Source organism: Tyto alba, unplaced genomic scaffold, assembly GCF_018691265.1.
Source record: "Tyto alba isolate M040663 unplaced genomic scaffold, T.alba_DEE_v4.0 Super-Scaffold_1000006, whole genome shotgun sequence".
Lineage (NCBI taxonomy): Eukaryota > Metazoa > Chordata > Aves > Strigiformes > Tytonidae > Tyto > Tyto alba.
Window position 1 is genome coordinate 10,331,195 of NW_024881272.1, and position 22,303 is coordinate 10,353,497.

The window sequence follows — 22,303 nt, forward strand, 5'->3', positions numbered from 1 at the left end:
TCAGTTATAGGTAAGCCACAAAAATCTCAAACTAAAAAAAGCATCCAATAATGAAAACCAATTTTAGTACTAAAGGATTATGAGAAAATGGTCAAACTGCATTTTGATCTATTCTGACCCACCCGATTCTCAAAGCAGTTAACAAGAATTTGAGTTCAACAACAAATGATCAGGTTTTCCTTTTCTTGAAAGCCAGAATTAATGCTAAAACAGCTCTAGAGATACTTTACATCAAAAGTATAGTTTTAATTTGAAGTTTACCAACCTTTTTTCTAACTAAATAACCCCGTATAAATGCTTGCAGTTTAATGACAGCTCTTCTAGTTTCATTGTATTTCATAAACTGAAGCCTGCCTTCCTGCCAAGCCCTCAAATGTTTCTGGATAATTACAGCAGCAGTTTTTTGTTGAACAAATTTCCTTCTTGCCTTGAAACCTCTGTATGTTTTTTGGATCAAACATGCAGCTTGAAGCTTCTGAAAAAGATTTTAAAGAATGCATTGATAATTAAACTTTTATTCGTTCCTGTCACAATCAATATACATTTATATTTTAGTTCTAGATTTTTTTTTTCCATCATAAGAAGAAAAATAAAACAGGAAACACAAGCAAACTCATGTAGTACTAGTTTAAATAAAAACTAGTTTACATAAAAGCACTTTTTCACAATTTGGAAGGTCTTTTCCCTTACCCTAAATGGGATCAAAATACAGGCAATTTAACTTAATTGTTTGTGAGCAATAAAGCCAGCAGAAAATGCTACATTTTATCTTGTTATCTGTATAGACAGGGGTAATTAAAAAATTGGAACTGTTCAAAACCAAGAATCAACCTCATAGCTTAAAGCAAAAAGGAAGTTTAGTATTTTGAAGACTGAACAGTTTTGATTTGAACAATCTTTGTTATGGCTCCACCTTTTTTCTTTTCTATACTTCTGCATGTTGCTGACTGAAAACTTTTGAAACAGACATGACAGAGCACAAGTGAAAACATACCTTTCTTAAAAGTCTTCTAGCGCTGTACTGTCTATACGCCAACTGAATCTTAACTGCAGCATTCTTAGTTGCCAGAAACTCTTGTTGAATCTTTTGTGCAATAAGAGTTGCTCTCCATCTTCTTTGAATGGCAAGTGCACAGAACTTCATTTTCAAAAACCTAACATGAAAATGCATTTTAGTTTTATTCCAAAGGTTGAGAACACTTGCATTTTTCAAGTAAGAAAAAAGAGACGCTTTACAAAATTATTAAGGTGGATATTGTGAAAGTAGAGCTGTTATCAACGAGATTTTGGAACACTATAACAAGGGGATAGCTAGCAATGTTGTCAGAAAGACTGGTTTAAAATAGAAGATACGTTGTTTTCCCACAGTAGGTAGTTCCAGGACTTGCTGCTAATGGACTTTGGGGAGTAACACAGCAATTTAAAAGGTATTAGACAGATTGACATACAACAGGTCCATAAAAGGCTAATAAAGGGAATGGGCGAAGATGTAATTTCTATAATCCATAACCCAACAAGCATGGATGCTGAGGGAAAACCTTAGAAAGTGGTCAGGGTAACGTACTCGCCCTAAACAGCATCTTCTACTGCTACTGGAAGAGGACATAGTTCTGAATAAGATGAGGTATCAGGCTGATCTAGTAGAGCATTTATTGTAAAACCTCAGCAAAATAAAACAAACTAGTTTAACTATTCCATTATGTATTATAACAAAATAGCTTTTTGTCCTATCAGCTCTACGATGGAATTTTAACAATATCTAGAACATCTTTCCTGTAAAGAAAGGTAAGTGAAAAATGGTCAAGGCCTACTCCTTCTAGATCTCCAATATGCAAAATTTAAGCTTGTGAGGCAGCCTCCAGTCCAGAAAAAAATGAAAAATATTTTTTCAGTAACAGAAGAAAAAGCTTGTGCAAAAGAATAATCCCACCTGCATCAACAGGATTACATTCATGCGTGTTACAGGCATGCTGCAGGGCCAGAGCCTGAGAATTTACAGGCATTTGCCAGAATGCAAACCAGTACTAAATAATTACATAGTAAAAGCTTTGAAAAGTAGAGAAATTTATATCAAAATCAGTATTACCGGGTTCGCTGCCGTTTTGTTTTGAAGTGACTCTGAATAACACGTATAGCTTTTACCACAGATGCATATTCCTTTCGTGCTCTGCAGCCTCGAAACCAGGCTTGAATTACTTGTGCTGCTTTCATTTTGTTAACCCACTGCCTGGCTTTATATCCTCTATATGATGCCTATTAAGTATATAAAAAGAAAAAAAAAATTCAAAACTTGATTTTTTTTTTTTCATTTACTGGAACGAACAAAATCAAAAGGAAAAAAGTCATGTTAGTACAAAAGACTTTTAGGATTCCTATCTCTACAGTATTAGAAATACCTAATTTCTCTTGTCTAGATGGTTCCTAAAGCAAGTGAAATGCATTCAGGGAAATACCACAAATGTCACTCTCTTTAATGTCTGCAAAAATAATTATGAAGAAACAAATAAGAGCGATCACAAAAAAAAAAACCAAAACAACAAATAACACCCTCTGAGATTACCTGAATTCTAATGGCAGCTCTTTTCATTTGGTAGTATCTTTGTTGCTCAATATTTCGCATCTGATGGGCTCTGTAATGCTGCTGTATTAATAGAGCAGCAAACTTGCACTGAAGGTATTTCTGTCTCTGAATAAATCCACGGAAAAACGCCTTAAAAGAAAAAGACATATTCTTGGAATATTTCACCACTTGCATGGTATTGACCCAAACCCCGCCACTATATGTTCAGAAGTACCTGAATTTTTATTGTGCTTTCTTTAATTTTGTGAAACCTCTTCTTTTCAAGGAATCCTCTGACTCTAGCCTGCACAATGACAATGCTCCTCCGGGTTTGTAAGTAAGTCATTCTTTGGCGTTTCACCATCAAGTAGGATCGGTAGCATCGCTGTAAAACAACTGCTGCTTTTTTATAGCTTCTATACTGTGATTTAGTTTTATGCATTAAGTAATAGGCTTGCAACGTAATAGCTGCTGTTCTAAGTTGAACAAATTTTCTACGCTGCACAGCCACCTGAAGAAAAGACTGAATCTTTCTTGCAGCTCGTATTTGTCTTGCTGTTTTTCTTGCTTTCATACCACGGAAGGCAGACTGAATAATTACTATTGCTTGTCTTTGAGCAGAATACTCCGCTTTTTGTAAGTGAGCCCTGCGACATGCTCTGTACCACCTCTGAATAGCAACTGTTGAACTCTGAATCATTTTATAGCGAGTCCTTGTTCTTTGGCATCGGAACATAGACTGGATCATTATTGCTGCTGCCTTCTTTTCAAGAAAACGCCTCCTCTCTACTCGCATTTGTAAGAACGATTGTATGCAATGCGCAGCAACAATGGTTTTATACAACTGCCTAGCTTTTTTAGCACGATAAGAGGATTGAAGGCAAATGACAGCCTTTTTTATTTTTGCATAGTTTTCCATGTCCACTTCTTTTGCCATTTTGGCTCTGAACCTTTGCTGTGTAACTCTGACAGCCCAGCACAACTGTTTATAATATTTACGTTGTAGGTACATGCGATAACAAGACTGTATTACAATTGCTGAAACATGCATGATTTTCAGTTTCTGTCGTTCCTTCATGCCTCTATATGATGCTTGAATAACAAGAGCAGAATTCTTCATTGTCAGATATTTATTTCGTTGATTCTTTCCTTTAATGTAGGATCGATAGTAGTTCTGTATAACAATAGCGGCAATTCTCATATTTTTAAAGGACCTTCTATTTCTGTGCATTTTATAGGCTAACTGTATTCTACTAGCAGCTAAATGCATACGCTCAATACTCTTCCGCACCCTGAAACCTCTGTACACAGCCTGCACATGAATTGCTGCTCTGCGGAGAGAAAGATATTCCAAAGTATGCTGTCTTGACAGAATCAAAGCTCTGTATCGCCTCTGAAAGACAAGAGTAGCTGCTTTAAGAGAGAGATATCTTCGACGTTTTCTGAAAGCTTTAAAATTTTTCTGAAGAACAACAGCAGCACAGTGCATTTCTCGATGACGTTTTTTTGCTTGCATGGCTCGAAAAGCCTTTTGAATACAAGTTGCTGCTTTCTTTATTGAAGAGTAATGTTGCATTGCAATTTTCTTCAGGTTATTGGCTCTGTATCTCTTCTGTATTATCTGGGTTGCCCACTGAATTTTTCTGTAATGGCAGTACTGCCTATACATTCGGTAGTTTCTCTGTATTGTAAGTGCTGCCTCATGTCTTTTCTTCAAGAAGCATCTTGCTTTCATTCCTCTATAGGCAGCCTGAAGAACTACAACAGAATTGTACAGTTTTAAGTATGTTTCTCTCACACGCTTCCCTTCCCTATAGGCACGATAACGTTGCTGTATGGTTACTGAAGCAAGCTTGACAGCTTGATAAGAAATGTAAATTTTACGCATTCTTAATGTTGCTTGAATAACTGCAGCAGCTTGGTGCATCTGCTGCATTTTTTTCCTTACCACAAAGCCTCTATAAGCAGACTGTATCATAACAGCAGCATTAAGGAAAGAGAGATATTTTTGACGTTGAATTTTTGCTAGTTGTGTTGCTCTGTATTTTCTCTGAATTACAATAGCAGCTGTCTTAATGGAAAGAAAATGTTTTCTTTTGAGAAAAGTTCTAAACCTTCTTTGAATAAGCTCAGCTGATTCACTCATAGTTCTTATAAGTCTTCTTGTTTTCATACCACGGAATGAAGCCTGGATACAAAGCGCAGCATTTTTCAAAAGCATATAGTTGTGAACTTGTGTATTTCGCTCCTTACAAGCACGGTACCACTGCTGAATCCGCCTAGCTGCCAGCAGCAATTTCCTGAAATGCCTCTGTTGTTTGTGCATTCGATAATAAGACTGTATTATTGCTGCTGACTGATGCATAGTTTTTAAGTCTTGTCGGACCTTCATACCCCTACAGGCAGCCTGGAGGATAAGGACAGACTTCTTTAGTTCCAAGTACTTTTTACGCTGTACTTTGCCTAAACAAAACGCTCTATATTGTCTTTGAATTATAATTGCTGCCATTCTCATTGCCTGGTATTTTATGTTCATGCGATGCATCTTAAACGTGGCTTGGATACAGATAGCTGCTTGATGCATACAGTGAACTTGTTGTCTAACTCTTACACCTCTATAAATTGCTTGCATTTTGATGGTGGCTTTTTTTAAAGACAAATATTTCTCTTTTTGAGATTTTGCATGAATGACTGCACGATAACGCCTTTGAACTACTATCACTGCAGATCTAAGTCTTTCATAGTCCTTTCTGACCAAGTAAGATTTGAAGGCAGCTTGTATAGTTGTAGCAGCTTTGTTTAGTTGTTTCCTCACAGCCATTCCACGGTAAGCAGACTGCAAGACTAACACAGCTGCCTTTGTTTTTAGGTAAATTGCACGTTGTTTTTTTTTCATACAGTAAGCTCTGAAGTATTTCTGAATCACTAGAGTGGCTTGTCTTAGTTTTTTATATTTTAGTTGACTTACATGCATTCTGTAATAGGACTGAATAACTGTTGCAAGATTATGTTTCTTTTGAATTGTTTTTCTCACAGTTCTCCCCCTCCACATTGCCTGAAGACACACTGCAGAGTTACGCAGCTGAAGATAGTCTTGCCGTTGTTTCCGGCCTATGACACTGGCTCTGTAATGTTTTTGGATAGTTATCACAGCGTGGTTCATAATTCTGAATTTTTTCAGAGCCATGAATTTTCTGAAGGCAGACTGTATCTTGGTAGCAGCAACACACTGTCTTCGAATCTGCTTTCGTACCTTCCAGCCACGAAAAGCTGCTTGCAAAGAATGCACTGCTGCTCTTGTCATCAAGTAGTTCAGTCTTTGCTGGTTACCAGTCTTAGAAGTTCTGTACCACCTCTGAATCACAATGCAGGCCTGAATCATTACCCTGTATTTCATTCTTGCAGCGTGAGCTCTAAAAGCAGTCTGAATTTTAACAGCAGCTCTGTATTCAAGTTTCAGCTTTTTGCGTGCTTTATAACCCCTGTAGGCCGCCTGTAAGCACACAGCTGCTTTTTTAACTTGCAAGAACTCCTCTCTCTGACACTGTTGCTTTTTGTATGCATGATAATGTTTTTGAATGACAATGGCAGCACTATAGATGCTTAAATAACGTTGCCTATCCCTTCTCATTCTGTAGCATGCCTGAAGAAATATTGCTGTCTCCTTCCACCTTTGTATTTTTTTCCTGACAAGATAGCCTCGAACTACAGCTTGAATTCTTATGCAAGCTTCCTTCAAATTCCTATAATCTTCTTTAACTTGAAGAGCATACCTATGAGACCGATACCTTCGCTGGATATAAAGTGTTGCCTCCCTTAAGGCACAATAATGTTTCTGTGCTTGCCTCATCTTTACAAAAGCTTGAATCTTCACTGTTGCACCTTTCAAGTTTTTAAATCTCTTCCGGGCAATGTGAGCACGGTAACTTGACTGAATTTTTATCACAGATCTCAATATGCGAGCCTCTTTTCTGGCTTGCATTCCTCTGTAGGCAGACTGTAGGACAATAGCAGCCAGATGCATCCTCTGGAAAGAAGCTGATTCTTTTTTGTAAGTGATACGTGCCCTATACCAAGTTTGAATTACAGAAGCGGCATTTTTAATCTCTTTGTATCTTTTTACTTGTTGGTATTTTCTCACATGTGATTGTAATGTAGTAACAGATTTTTTTAGTTGTAGAAATCTGAGTTTCTCTTTTCTCATTCTCCACAGTGATTGAACAACACAAACTGCTTTTATTTGTCTGTATAATTTACGTGCCTTCATGCCTCTAAAAGCAGCTTGGAGAACTATCACTGCTGCACGCTTTTGCAAATAGTACCCTCTTTCCATTTTTCCTAGTTTATAAGCTCTGTAGTACTGCTGAATTGTCACTATTTTTGCCCTGTGTTCCTGGTAAATATGTCTAGCCAGCTGACATCTGTACCAAGCCTGAATCTTGATAACGCTTTCCTTAATACGTAGATACTGCTTCAGATCTCGGTGCATCCTATACCAAGACTGTATGACAAGGGCAGCCCTCTTTCTTTTAGCCAGTTTGGAAGATTGCCATTTTCGGAAATAAGTCTGAAGCACTAAAGTGGCTTTAATTTTCTGCTGAATTCTGTATTTTCTCCATCTTCTGAATGCAGACTGAATAGTAAGTGCTGAAGACTTTAAGATTTCATATCTTTGCCGATCTTTTTTTGCCAATTTAGATGCACGCAGATGACGCTGAATTGTAACAGTAGCCCAAATAATTCGTTTATATGCAGCAACAGACTTCACCATCCTTATCCTTGCTTGTACAAAAATAACATAGTGTCTTAGCTGTAAATATCTTCTCCTAGCAGAGTATCTCCTCCAATAAGCCTGCGGGAAGAAAAACAAAAACTGTAGTATTTTCGTCATGGTAATTCAAGTTATGTCTAAATTTGAGGCCTACCAACCACCGACTTTTTACGATTTCTTTATTCCTACTTAATCCCTAGGAAAATAAGCCCAGATATCTGTGTAAAAAAAAAAGCCAAATGCTTGAAACATTGCTAGCACAAAGCTAAATTTGCCATGGCAACATAAGGTTCACTTTTAAAGTATTTGATAAATCAGTGATTCTTTAATCTCCATTCCAAAAAGTCTTAAGAATGTAATATTTAGCTTTGGGTAGTAGTGGGGAAAGTATCTTGAGAAACAATTAACTGCCCGACTATCAACTGGTAACTACTCTCTGGCATTCTGAATGTGCTCGCTGCAGGTGTCATAACATTAGAAGAGTAAACACTTATTTTTTTTAAAGCTTCTTTAAGTAATGTTCAGCAGCTGCAAAGAGGCAAGCCAACATAATCTGATCAGTCCTTTACATTGACTGGTTTGAGGCCCAGTGTTTTAATGTTTACGGTATACCAAAATATTCACTAAGAAGGAACACTTGTAGATTTAATAGCACATTACCATTCCTCTCTGACAAGAGAAAGTTACCAAAACATCTCAAAAGGGGAAAAAAGGAGAAAATAATAAATTAATAAAAAAGGTATTACATTTCATGAAGACACCAATTGCTGCAAGCAGAAAAAATGACCCTGAGCAAACCTTGTTCTTACATGTTTCAGCGGGTTCCCTCTCACATATTACCTGAATGACTGTGGCAGATTTACTTCTGGCTTCCTCCAATTTTGTCTTTTTCAGATTTAAGAAAACCATCCTGGCTAAATATCTTCTCCAGTGCTTCTGGATGAAAACTGCTGCATTCACTTTCTTCAGGATGCGTTGACGAGACATGAAGTTTATTGCAGATTTTTGAATTATCCGAGCAGCTCTGTCTCTTTCCTACAAAAGAGTGAATTTCCACTGAACAGTTAGGACTGGAACTGTCACTCAGTTTTTTGATGTATTAAAATAACTACCTAAAACGATCTCATAAAAATTAGGCTTGTTGATACCAGAGCTTTTCTTTATTCTAGTAAAAGAACTCTTCTGAAATATTTATTTCAGCACCAAGTTCTTTGTAAAAGGGTTGTATCACTTAAATCTGCATCCTCCTGTCTTCATAATTCTTCCTCTTTGATACTCAATTTTTAAGCACTCCTAAGTAACCCATTTTTAAGCCTCAGTTTTAGTTCTCATTCATAAGAGTTTAAGATACCCTTACTAACGGAGCACACTAGAATGCTTTTCAGATATATTTGAATAAGACTTTAAAGACAGTTATGCCAACTCATGTCCATCTAGCTCAGAGTTTTGTTTGCACATACCAAACAGTGTTTTTATAGTAACCCAGAGACCACAGTAAAACTGATGTACATCAGAACCCTACTACTTGCCTATCCTACTATAGGGCGAAGTACATATGCACACATTGTAAGACTAAATAAAAAAAAAAAATTAAAAAATGCCCGCAATGCATAGGGTTTTGGTTTTGATTCCCCTTCCCTGTACCAGCATCTTTACTATTCATTACCTAAAAACAGTTATAAAGGGAACGCTTTGTCATCATCATTAAGGTTGTGTAGTTTTTATAAAGTAAAGAAACTGGAGATGAAAAAAACTATGTAAATATAATCTCTGCCCCCTTCTATACCACAGATTCTTAGAATATTTCACTTCAGCATTGTTCAAATGCCAAATACTACGTGTCTCGGTTAGACATACCGGTGGCATTTATCAACCTTAATGGTGTCATAGTTTTAAAACCATCACAAATTCTGGTATGACTACCAGAAAAGCAAAATATCAGAACTCACAAGATTCAACTCAAAACACTGGTGAAGTCTAGCTCCTGAAGAAAAACATTAAATCCATGCAGGAGTTTAATTACTCTTTTCATCTTGTAGACATTAATACAAATTAAAAATTAGCTACTCCCTTTTTGTTTTAAGGATGTGGTGCAGCAATTTTATATTTGAAATATTGGGAAAAGGGCTTACAGGGTGACATGATCTAATCAGAACACAAAAGAAAGAACAGTACCCTTTAAGCAAATGTAATCACTTCAGAATAGTCTTAAGGAAAAGGGTGTTTTAGTAGATTACACCACGAAGAAGGTTGTACATTTTAATAATAAAAATTGTACTCCTTAATTTAAATGCCAATACTATTCTAATAAGCCTGTATACTCCAAACAGTGAATTTATATTCTTTATTTAGTATTTCTCAAAGGAGCTATGAATATTGCACAGGCAGAGAGTACCTGAGAAAGTCTCAGTTCCTTTTTCAGCCTATAATTCCTCCAAGCAGACTGAATTAACTGTGCAGCTCGAGTTTCTTGCCGAAGATCTAGAAGCCGTGAACACAGAAACGATAGGTAGGTAATAACAACCTATATAAACACAGAACACATTAAGTTAAGAGCTATACAGAAGAGCAGGACACGTTCACAGGAGAGCAGAACATGTTTACATCAACTCTAAAGGCATCTTACCTTCTCATCAGGAATTGTATTTGACATGTCTGAGTGATGGATCATTGCTGGTATTCCACCTAGGTCAGAAACTGCAGCATTGATCAGCTGGAAGTTTCTCCTTTCATTGTCCAAGAGTTCCTTGTATAGGACTGAAGCAGGTAGAGCTTTTCCAAAGAGAAAATGTCAAATCAAATTGTGCATAAAAGAAATAGGTTTAGCATGAACTTCTGTGAATCAGATAACCTACTTTGGTCAAACATTCCTTCTGTAACATTTAGAGAAGTATCAGACTCTGAAGAGGATGAGGAGGAAGAGTTTAGTCCCACTGTACGGGTTCTTGAGCATTCTACTGTTTGAGTTGTACGTTGGCACACAGCTTCCAAAGGCATGTAACACGGATGATAGTGATGAATCAAATGACATAATACTCTACCATCTGAGAAACACACTGTGAAGTTTTCCACCTGTTAAATAAAATACAGTAAGATAAAAGTTTCTGGAATTTTTGTTACTAGTTAATTGTTATAAACTGGATATAGAATTTGTTATCGTGTACTTTTGAAAGTGACCAAGTGCAAATTGTATAGTATCTAACTAGTTCTTCATTTGAACATTCACTGTACAGTGACATTCAGCTGTGAGAAACCACAGAGGTGTGAATCACTATACTGTGAATCTCCAAGGGAAACATTTAAGAAACCAAAAAAGTAAGCAATCTTTCTACAGAAGGATCTCAAAGAAACTTCTACAGATACCTTTACACTAGGTATTCAGTGCAAAAACAAATTCTGAACTTGCATCAGTCTTAAGCGCTCTATTTTACCCTTCAGAAAAACTAGCAGGTGTGACTGTATTCCGGCCAGAGACAAGTCTCTGAACAGGGCTTCTCTTGGAAGGAACAAACACAACACGTCCTTTCTAAACAAACACCTCTGAAGAGAGGAATTCCCCTTATCCCAAATGTTAGTTTAATTCTCACAGTTCCTATAAATGGTGAAAATTTTATGCAGAAACACTTTTAGGTGGAATGCTCATTTGAAAAAGACAAATAATATATTCCAGAAAAACTGTTCTATTTTTAAAAGGCACTCTTATGCGTAAGACTAACTGGAATGTGAGATCCTTTTGCTCAATTTTGTTTAAACAGAGCGCTGCAGCTAAACGCACAGAAAGATGGCTATTTCTGATCACATTAAATAAAGTCCAGAAGGATATTTAAAACTACCACTGGCTGCTAATATATATTTGATAGTTTGAAGAATTTTGCTCTGTAAAGAATAATCATTCTTATGACCGCAAAGGATGTATTTGCTGAAATGTCCACAAAACTATTTACCTTGATATTGTAAAATCCACAAACAGCATTAACCCATGCCATAAGCAGCTTCACATTTTCACTGTAACTCTGAGGTGAGGAGTTACTACTTTTATCTTCTTGTACTCTACAACAATTTGGAAAAGCCTTGAGAGCGCCCAATTGCATTTTCCTCTTGTGTGCATTCTTTAAAAACTCAATTTCTTCTTTTAACTGTTCCACATTAAGAAAAATATCCACCTATTAGGAAGACAAAAAAACAAATATTATTTATGTCATGAACAGTCTGACATGTCATCCATTATAGCAGCTGGATGCAGAGGCTTTAGATATGGCATTTTAAAGAGAAACTACTCTCACTACTCAGCAGTACCTGCCACACTGAATCTGTAGTGAATAATCTGGACTTGCCAGCATAGATGTCAGTGCCCTCTAAGGGCAACTGCTTCGGATAAAACAATCTAAACCTACACTCCCACTGTTTGGTGTAAAATGATTACTTTATTTAGTTAACAGTTGGAGGAAACAGCAAAATTCCCAGAAACAGCCTGTGTAATTTCACCACACTTTCAGAGGAAACAGCAATTTCAGAGTCTCGCCTGTATTTCTACTGAGTCCATGTACCACCAACTCCTTACTTAAGGGATTGTGAGAGGACTTGAACTGCTGCTGTGATGGTGTGAGAAGATTTAGAGAACAAGTAGCATATCCACAGGTCTTGAATAAGCCACTGGTCACTGAAATTATTTAATTAAAAGCAATGCGGCTTTGACATGTGCATCAAGAGAACTAACTGCAAGTCAGTAACTACTCAATACTCTAACAGTAGTTAAGAAAGAAAATAGTTACATTTGAATTTTATTATGTTATTCTGGCTCTGATAGTTCTGTGGCTATGGTCTTTGAAAGTCTTGTGTTAGATTTAGTTAATAATACTTGTATTCCTGACTATTTAGGAGTGAAATTACACCTCAACTTGTATCTTATTTTTACCTTTCATACTTTATGTTCCTTCCAACTGGATTTGTCAGCTGGACACCTTTTTCAAAAGGCTATTTGACTCAACTCTTAAAACAGTCTTATGAACTATTTTGCTTCCTTTATTAATTTTTTCCAGTGACTTTGAAACACTATTGCAGTAATGTCTCAGCAATCTTCATTCTTATTTCAAGAATGTTTCTTCAAATTGACTTTTTCGGACAAATAGAAAAAAGAAGAGCTACAGCTTCAGAGATTACTCTCTAATTATCTATCATTGTAACCTCAAAATGGTCTTTTCAGTAAGAGCTTACCAGCGTTCTGAAACCAACATTATTTTATTTGTAATTATCAATTCTGTTGTCATACAGCAAAAACTCAAAAGTTAAGTTGTTTCCAAAAACTTGTATGAATGTATATAAGAAAAAGCACAGTTAAAATGTTATCTAAACTGTATTGTTAGGGAACAGTTAGCAGATTTAGGTAAAGTTTGCGTGACACTTTGAATGTACAAAGCAGATCATTACACAGTCTAAAATTTGTTTAGTAGAGGCTTTCAGAGACAACAAATATTCCCGTAAGACTGATGTTTTCATTATTGCTCATTTGTAATTAGTAACAAAAAAAACAAAACAAAGTAAGTAATTGAATAGTACCTGGAAGGCAAAGACAATTTTCCACAGGAGTGCTAACGTTCGTTCTCTGTGTCTATCCACAATATCCCTGGAGTCAATTGAAGCACCTATCAAATAAAACAAAGAATTAAAGTATGCGCTATTCCTCTGATGCACTTAGAATCACCCTGATTTCTAGACCTTACCAGTTTCATCTTTTAAGTGAATTCCTCGCTCTTTAAGGACATTAAGAGCAATATCAACATTATGCATCTTCTGTAGACGACTTACTGCAGGAACTCTCAGTTGTTTTGAAAGATTCCAGTTTTTGGTGAGAAGTTCCATTGTTCTCCTAACAAAGGGAATTTCACAGTTAATATGAGCTCAGCTAAGGCATTAAAGTATTATGCAAAAGAAAATAAAGAGTTCAAAATAATTCTGTATCAACGCACACAAGCCGAATGCCACACTGTAAGTCCACAGCCAGATTTGTTACAGCAAAATCAAATTCATCAAGTGGAGTTTGAATATGACTGACAGGTAGTCCTAAGAAACCTAGATGGCGGGAGAGGTCACCTTCACCACTCAGGAAGTCCCGAGAAAATGCAAGCAGAAGGTCTTTGCTAGCCTAAAGAAAAAAGGAAGATAATCTTAACACTACAATATTTGTCAAGCAGAATACAATTTTCATCCCTTGTCCCTCAAATTGTATTACATATTTCCTTGCCTAATACGTAAAGTGTTTATTTATTTATTTATTTTTAGCCAGTTCACACAGCTTTAATTTTCATTGTACCTGGCTACAGTGTCACTGAAAGCACCACCAAATTAAGGAATGCTTTCTTCTCAGTCTGCCTGTCCACACAGTACAAACCCCAAAAGTGATCTTATTTGAAAAAAATGTGTTTGTTAATCAAAGGCTTTGTACGACAGATGTTGTATAGTCTTTTTTATCACAGCAAAGTAACAGAAAAAACAAGCAGAAAAGCCCGTCAAACTGACTTGCAGTTTAGGATCAGCTACAGTACACTAGAGTGATATTTAAAAATAATGCAGAAGCTTAGCTTTAGGGAGAGAGTCCTCCTTACAGCATGAATATCTCAAAATTCTCTTGGGAATTCCTTTACATCAACATAAGAGGATGTGTTGAGAATGTTCATGCCAAAGGCTGAACAATCAAGACTTGTTAAAGACAAGTACATGGTCAGATTAAAAAAAAATAAATTAATGTTTCTACATTGAGTCTTAGGACAATATTGGAGTGAGACATCAAATCACAGCTCTCTCACCTTGAACTCAGCATCCTTACAAAAGAGGCAAGGGTCATGGTCAATCATTCTGGACTGTTTGGCACAATCCAGAAAGCAAACTAACAACAGCAATTTTTTCAGTGTGTATTTTGACAAAGCTTCTTCATGACCTAGAAAGGTAGAACCCATTAAGTAATAATTCAAAAACTAAGTGCTAAAAATAACATATTTTTGGAAATACTAGTTACCTTCTCGGTAAAGGTGAGGCACAGTGGGGTGTCTGTATTCAGCTGCAATGTCAGGGTTCCAAAGCAAGCGATTAAGGATAAATATTGCTAAACCCGTAACATCACTATTACTCTCCAAAGCTATCAGTTCTCCATAGACAGTCTAATATGAAAGGAGGGGAAAAAAGTAGAACCATTAAAAATTACCTTAAATACTCTAAAGGTTTTTTTGAATAACGTACATGACTGAAATTGTGAAGTAGTACATGGTAATTAAGCTCCAAAAAATCAATTTTTCAAATCAGTCACTGAAGGATAAAACCAAAGAAAACTTAAGAAAATCCAGTCTCATTTTAAAATCTGTATGATCATCTGCATCTGAAGAAGCAACCAGTTTAGTGAAGAGTGAAACTGATGGGAAACTGCACATGTATTAATGGTCAGGGAGTTAACTTCTACTTTCTTTGATTTAATATTTGCCTTTTTAATGAGGTAAGAACTTTTTTAAAGCAAGTTAATTGTAATAATTTGAAAGAGATGTAAACATGCTATAACTGAAATGAACCTATCTGAATTAGAAAAAAAGAAGCCCAAAACATCCCCTACGAAAACAAAAAAACACACACAAAAAAAAAAAAAAAACAAAACCACAATTGCTATGCCCTTTAAACTTTGATTATAGGCCATAAATTCTGCACTTACCTCCAGACCTATACGCAGCCACAGAGGGTTGTAAGATAAAAGCCAATTAAGGACTTTCTGCCTCTCTCCTGCAAGAGAGCATCTTGTAATATTACATCCACTAAACACTTCATATTATAGCAAAAATTTCTATCAACCAATTTTAGATTAAATCAATTCAGTGTGTGAATAATCCTTTTCTGCTTACAAGGAGAGACTGGATTCAAAGTTTTAGTATTCTTACCTACGTCTTTCCAGAGGTGTCTGTCTTTACGAACTAGCAAACGACTAGTTTCAATCTCAACTTCCAGCTTCTTAATAGCTTTAACCATTGTTTCAGATGTAAACAAACGGCAAGCATCACGTCGTAACTTATTTAGCTTACGACGAGCTGTATAAGCTTTTAGAGATGCTTCATCTTTCGTTGGTGCTTTAGGAACACTGGCTTTATGATGGTTCTCTTCTCCCAAGATAAGAGCAGCTGCATTTACTGTTTAAACACACACAAAACGTACACAATTTACACCTCAAATAAAGGTAGCTTTTTGACACCTCATTTTTTTTCCTCTCTTAGTTCCATTTTGTTATTTTCCTTCTGACTAATGATTTTATCCCTCAGGAAGCTTATCAGCTGTTGCACTAAACATATATCGGCAAGTACATGCATATTAGTCAAATATTTAATATAACAGCGCTTTTTTCCTAAGTGAGTAGTGCTAGGAATTCAGTTTTAAGATCAACTGTACCATCTTCAATTTTTTAGATTGAAGCCAAGGTATGGAAAAGGTACTTTTAGCATTTTAGTAAAGTGACAGCTATCATATTTTTCAGCAGGTGGGGATTCCCCACTCAACACCCACTAAGGAGTGCCACAGCCACATTCTAACATGTATTTCTTGTTGCAGAGCATACGCCCCATTCAGGTATGTAGTATGCTGTGCCTGGGGTGAGCAAGTGTGGTATCCACACTTATCACAAGTGGAAAATGTGACTCTGAACAGGGTTAGATGATTATAAAATTCTGCTGCAATGGACAGCACCATCTCCAAGGCAAGAACTGCTTTTGGTTTAGTAGATTCCATATTTTCTAGCATAACAGCCACTGAAACACATTACCAAATATTTGGTTTATGGTTATCACAGTATTGAGTCAAAGGCTGAAAAGGAAAACACGGGTGACACATAAAAATTAAAACTCAAAAATCTACTCTTATCTAAGTGCTTAATGTTACACAAACTAAAGTAATGAGCTGGGACTAGTGTCAAGGTAGTACTACTATTCATTAATAAGTACATTATATAACGTTTAAGAACATTAAAAAACAAAGTGAAAATTCTTGCACTCTTACCTTGTGAGGTGTTTGTTTTTACACTGAAGTCATCAGGGGTAAGTACAAAATTTAGCCACCAGGTGAAACCTCGTTGCTGCTTCTCCTTCCAACGTTCATCATAAAACATGTTTTTAGCAGCAAAAGGCATTGGGTGCCTAGGGATGACTTTAAAAAAAGAAAAAAGAAAAAGTAAGTTCCTGCAGTTCTTGAAATGTTTGATAACCAATATACATTTCATTGCAGACAAGTTTAACACTTCACATTCCATTTAGCACTACAGCAGAAAAAAGCAGATTGTTAGAATCTTCAGTGACTTGCAGATCAGCCACCATTAAATAAATTTCAGCCACCAAACATGGATTAAGTTATTAAAGCACTAGAACAAAGACAAGATTTCTAGAACCCAGGCCATTCGCTATTTACATCTTGGGGCAAAACCAAATTGAGCTGGATTACAACATCCAGGAAGAATCATTTTATAGACACATTTTTCTGATCAGATCAACTTAGTATTATTAGCTCTGCAAAATTAGTATCTTTTTGGTAGAAAGTTTTCCCTTGTTAGGTATTCTGTTGTATTAAAATGTTATCAGATATAGAAGAGGCATTTCACTGATACCCATCAGCTGGGAAAAAATCTGTAATGTAGCTTTTACACTTACAGGAAAAACTGGAGGAAAATAATATTTACCTTCAGCTGGACATGTGTTGCAATCAATTTTCTTATTTATGAGTAGTCAAAATGGAACACAAAAGGTTATATATATTTTTCTACTAGATAGTGATTCACTGTAGGTACAATCTTCTATTTCATCTGAACTCTAACCAGTTGGGTCTTACCAATCACTACCAGTATAACAATTGTGACATTCAGTTCAGTGTATACTGTTTTACTAAATACCAGAAGTCTGCCTACCTGTTTTCAGTGGTTTCACAAATATCAGGTGAGACTGGGCCAATCCAGGGATAGGTTTACTAATTCTGTTGGTAGTTTTAGATGCTTTCTGAAGTGAAGAACCTACAAGCATTAACACACAAATATCAACAACAAATACATCAGTGCAAGTTAATAGATTAATGTTCATATCACTTATAAAGCATGAAAATAGACTAATTCCCCATGAACTGATACAAAATACCAATAATCTTTTATTGATGGAAAAAGTTAAGCAAACCAGTTTGCGATTAAAAGAGAAAAATAGTTAAGAGTAAATAAGTCTTATTTCACAGTTCTTCCGTACACTAAGGAATACTGTTTACAATTCATTATTATATGGCTAGAAACACTACGCTAATGGGTAAAAACATTCATTAGAACATGTGAAAGTGGATATTCTATAAACATCTGGGGCAAGAGGTATGAAATCTAGGGTGTGACCTACCTCTTCCCACAGCTGGATTGCATACTACATTGTTACTTATCTCAGAGCAGCCTGACTTGTGTTTAGTTTAGGCATCAAGGCACTAGGTAATAAATACTATCCACCACGCAGCAGTAGGAGGACTTAAATAAAACCCAAGGAAAAAACTCACATCTAGGCTTTCTGAACTCTCGACACAAAAATACACACTTTTAGTGCAATCATTTTGTTATGTTGTGTTTTACAACTAGGATTAAGACACACAAAAGTAATTTGGGGCTCATGGAATACTTCATTGTCCAGTCCATAACGTTACCCTGATGATGAATAGAAATAACCTGGTAGATAACACAGCTTTTCATGCTGCACACTAACACCGTTAATGTGTTATGTTTTTATGGAGACTATCTTAAGAAGCCTGCAATCAAATTGCATTTCTGAAAGCCCCAAATCAAATCTAGATCACAGAACAGGTCATTCGAACTGACGAAAACCAGCATATGTTATTTTGATCTGAAAGCCATGATGAATTTTGCCTGTTAAATTTCAGGGAATGCAAGAAGATTCTGCAAATTAAATGTTTCTTTCAGTTACAGACCTTCATTCCAGAGCATATTTAGGAATGGAACATTTAAAAAACCCCACAAAATACACTGATATACAAGAAGTCAACTTCTTCTGATCTTCAGGCAACAAAGTACTAGCAAACTATAAATGTAGAAAAATCTACACAGGGCTGACAACAAGCTAATTACAGACAGTAAAAAGCAGACAGAGTGAACAAGACTTGGGAACTACACATTTGAAAACAGGTGACAACAGCAACCAAGTCAAATATTTACAATGATAAGTGTACATATGACTGAAATCTCATGCATTAAGTTTCTAGTAAATTTGAATTACATAACAAGGGCTCTGCTCAAGAGCTACCAGATACTTTTCCTGCTACTGTCATTAACAAGGTTTACAAAAGAATAAAATAAATTTGAGGCCAATTACATAACCAAAACTCTGACCTAGTTTTCAAATTTTTAAAATGTACATATCTAACAAATTGCAAAGGCCCACATTTCAGAGATGTGAAATATTCCAACCTGTTCTAGACAGTTCAGTTTGCTACAAAAATTTCATAATCAGAGCCATCTTTCAGAAAGTGGTAAATGAAGAAAATACTGCTCACCAGTTTTCTTTCTCTGCCCTACTCTCTCTTGATTGGTGGGTTTGAACACTGATGGTTTCATAGCAGTATGTGTTTTATTGTCCACACTAAATGTAAGAGTTCTTTTTCTTTCCACTTCTTCCACATACACTGGAGCTGTAACTCTACTGTTTTCTACGTATATTTCACTTTTCCTCTTACGACACAAAGAAGTTGATCCAGTAGGAAATGAATTTACTTTGTCGTTGTGACACTTATTTTCAGATGAAATGGGACCTATAACTGGAAGGTATTTAGATATTTCTGCTTTTGTATGTACAGGCACCACATTAGCACATTCCATTATTGCTTTACTAAGGCATTTTTTAGATTTTGGCTGAAGGGTTTCCATTCTTTTTTCTTCAGCGGCATCAGGCTTATTTTTTATGACAGTGGCAGAAAGAACTGGATGTTTTTTTGGTTGCTCTCTCCTGGAAGAATTCTGAATCCGAAGTTCCTCTGTGGAAGGAAAACTGATGTGATTTTCTTTGGGTTTGTCATAATGCAGTACCTGTGATTCCAAATTATGCATCTCAAAGACTTCATTTAAGTTGTGTTGTATATGAACATGTGGTTTTTCCTCTACATCTCTACTTTTTTTCCATTTTGAGGGTAGGAAGTTCTTTACAACAGTAGTCTCTGCAGTAGATGATACTAAAGCTGCCTCAAGTTTAGGAGTCTTTAACTGCTTATCTGACAAGTTGTCTTTCACAAACTGATCAGGTGACAGAATTGGAACAGGCTGCTCTATTATATCTATGTCCGCTTGATAACTGTCATTTACAAAAGAATCTGGACTTAAAATTCTCCTTGTACTTAGAACAGGCACAGATGCCGAGTGCTCTGGAGTGCAAACTGGTGAGAGTGTACAATTAAGAATTACTTCATTGTTTGAAATTGGCAGTTGTGCTAATCCAGTAGAACTGTATGCACGTTCAGATTTTAATTCAATGTGCTCATTAACAAATTTCTTGACATTACAGCTGTCTATTTCAGGTAAGAACTGCTCACCTACAGTGGCAGCAATATCTGAGAACGTAGTAGATCTTCTCATTGCAAGTGGTGTGCAAACAGTATTATGATGTTCCTCTGGCATCAATGCAATAGGAGATATAGGCAATTTATTTTCCAATCCAACAAGAGACTCATTTTCTGGGGATATACTATTTTGCACTGAGTTCCGATTTTCACATGGCTGCAGTGGGCTTCTAAGTCTATCCACCTTCTGGGAAACTTGAAAGGTTTTATTAATGTTTTTAACTTTTGAAGTACTTTTTTTAACTTTTATTGAAGCATTTCTTTCTGAGGAGTTTTTCTTTTTTATAGTATCCCAAAGACTCTTCTGAAAAAGAACCATAAATAAAAGTTAGTATGATGACTTTCTACATACTTTTAGGTGTACAAGTAAATATTACTGAAGTCTAAAAGTGCTATAAATAGAACAGAGTCCAAAATTCACCATAAATTATTTCTAGACTTGAAAACCGCTTTTCTGCTCATGCTTTAGTTTTATTCTCTAAGCTGCAATGCACCAGTTATCTACTTTCTAACCCAGTTGAAAAACTTTGAAGACAATGGCCACTCCCACAGACAGCATCATTTATCACTGATTTTTCTACTAATAAAAACAGTATCTGTCTCGGCTATACCAAAGTAATAGAATTAAGACACATAATAAACATACACTCACTTTTTTCTTCAGAGGCTGCTCAGCAACACCCAGGAGCACAGCTTGATGCTTTACAACGCCATTGATAATAAAAGTTACCAGTTCTCTGACTTTTCCTTCTTCTAACGGTGTCCATGTTACAGAAACAAAGACTCTTTGTCCTGACTATTGGAGAAAAATAAATGTTTAAGATCTAGCACTTTGCTACACTTACGTAACATCAAAGATAGAGTAATCAATTCAAATGAGAAGTGGTATACAGAAGTAACATATATTCTGACAACATGAAATGATAAACAATTGCTAAATGTTTAAATGTCATTTTCCCTTCTGACATCGAATTTAAGCAACCTTTATCAAAAATGTCTTACTAAAAGGGCATGTAACTCTTAAAGTGCATATACCTCTTAATGAAATAATAATGGAAAGCAAGAAGGAACACATATAGATATAACATAGTAGCAAGGTCAAGATTTGAGTAAAAGTAAATTGAAGAAATTACTTTTTTTTTTTTTTTTTTTTTTTTTTTTTACATATTAACCAAATAAGTCCTCTGAAGTAATTTCGAGAGAACTACATTTGGACTAACAATCAGAGGTTAATTTTTAGGACCTTAGCTAAGTAAGTGTCAAATGACCTGCAGAGATGAGATGTGACACACAAGTTCAGTGAACAAAAATGAAGACACTGAAAATAAACAAGAAGTTGTGAAGCTACATATGATCTGTGTAAAGGTTCTTCATGAACAGTGACCTCTACTGACTCATTTTGGTGCTCTGCTGATGTCAATACTAACAGATCAAAGGATAGTAGTACCTTGGACAAAAATCAGAGAGTGTGAAAATAACCAATCTCTTGAACATTTGAATTAGGACTTCACCTCCTCGGGGTGATGCACTTAATGAAAACATACAAACTAATTCAATATGTGCTTATATAGCAATGCCGGTCAACAATGGTTAGTATTCATTAAGTACTACAAGAACTTGTTATTCAAATACTTCACAGTGAGACTTCTGTCTGTTTTTACAAGCACATTGTTCCAAGAGCTCCCCAGAGAGTTTCTTCCACTCCCACAAGGCCTCTGTAGAGCCTAGATGACCATACACATTTATCTAAATTGTCCTTTTAAAAATCGGCATCTACTGGATTAACCAGTTTATATTTCCTTGGCAATCATAAAGATTTATTCCTAGATTAAGCCTGATTTAGTCTCTATTGTACTGTTAATTAACATGCACAACAGTGAATTAGTATCCTCTTCACAACAAATTCCCTCATCCTTTTTACTAAACAGATGCCCTCCAACTTTTTGAAGTCACGTTTTGAACAGTTCTTCTGCCTCTGTCTTTAAAGCCACATCCCCAGAGAACATTTTTTTTTTTTTTCCTTTTTGCACCTTGCTGCCAAGAATCCCCGTGCAGAGCCAGGACTTACTGCCTTCATATCCTGTGACAGCCCCCAGGCGCCGGTAGGTCTAACCCCGCCACCGAAAGCTCCAGCTCTTCCCCTCTAACACGAACGCGAGACGCGAACACAGCACCCACAAACCCACCTACGACGGGGGAGCAGCTCCCGGGGTACCGGCTACCCAAAAACGTAGTTTTACGCGGCCAGGTGACGCGTAACTTCTCCCTGGGGAGGGTTAGGCTGCAAAGCGGCGGCACCGAGACTCCCCCCCGGCCGGCGGAGGGCCTCTCCCTGCCGCCGCCGAGCGAGCAGCTGCAGCGGGGAGCGGCCC

The 22,303-nt window shown here is 36.4% G+C and overlaps 1 protein-coding gene across 1 annotated transcript in view; it reads right to left on the minus strand.

Moving 5' to 3' along the window:
- The window catches only part of ASPM (assembly factor for spindle microtubules), a 29,499-nt gene that overhangs the window by 6,720 nt on the left and 476 nt on the right, over positions 1-22,303 (minus strand). The window contains exons 2-22 of the mRNA XM_042808091.1: positions 20,584-20,727; positions 18,876-20,235; positions 17,251-17,352; positions 16,353-16,499; positions 15,248-15,493; positions 15,025-15,092; positions 14,344-14,485; positions 14,135-14,265; positions 13,298-13,473; positions 13,052-13,197; positions 12,888-12,973; positions 11,276-11,494; positions 10,187-10,403; positions 9,958-10,103; positions 9,727-9,855; positions 8,172-8,366; positions 2,796-7,412; positions 2,561-2,710; positions 2,087-2,253; positions 995-1,154; positions 266-475 (exon numbers count right to left, since the gene is read on the minus strand). Of these exons, the coding sequence (XP_042664025.1) occupies positions 266-475; positions 995-1,154; positions 2,087-2,253; positions 2,561-2,710; positions 2,796-7,412; positions 8,172-8,366; positions 9,727-9,855; positions 9,958-10,103; positions 10,187-10,403; positions 11,276-11,494; positions 12,888-12,973; positions 13,052-13,197; positions 13,298-13,473; positions 14,135-14,265; positions 14,344-14,485; positions 15,025-15,092; positions 15,248-15,493; positions 16,353-16,499; positions 17,251-17,352; positions 18,876-20,235; positions 20,584-20,727 (8,958 nt within the window). The remainder of the gene's footprint in view (positions 1-265; positions 476-994; positions 1,155-2,086; positions 2,254-2,560; positions 2,711-2,795; positions 7,413-8,171; positions 8,367-9,726; positions 9,856-9,957; positions 10,104-10,186; positions 10,404-11,275; positions 11,495-12,887; positions 12,974-13,051; positions 13,198-13,297; positions 13,474-14,134; positions 14,266-14,343; positions 14,486-15,024; positions 15,093-15,247; positions 15,494-16,352; positions 16,500-17,250; positions 17,353-18,875; positions 20,236-20,583; positions 20,728-22,303) is intronic.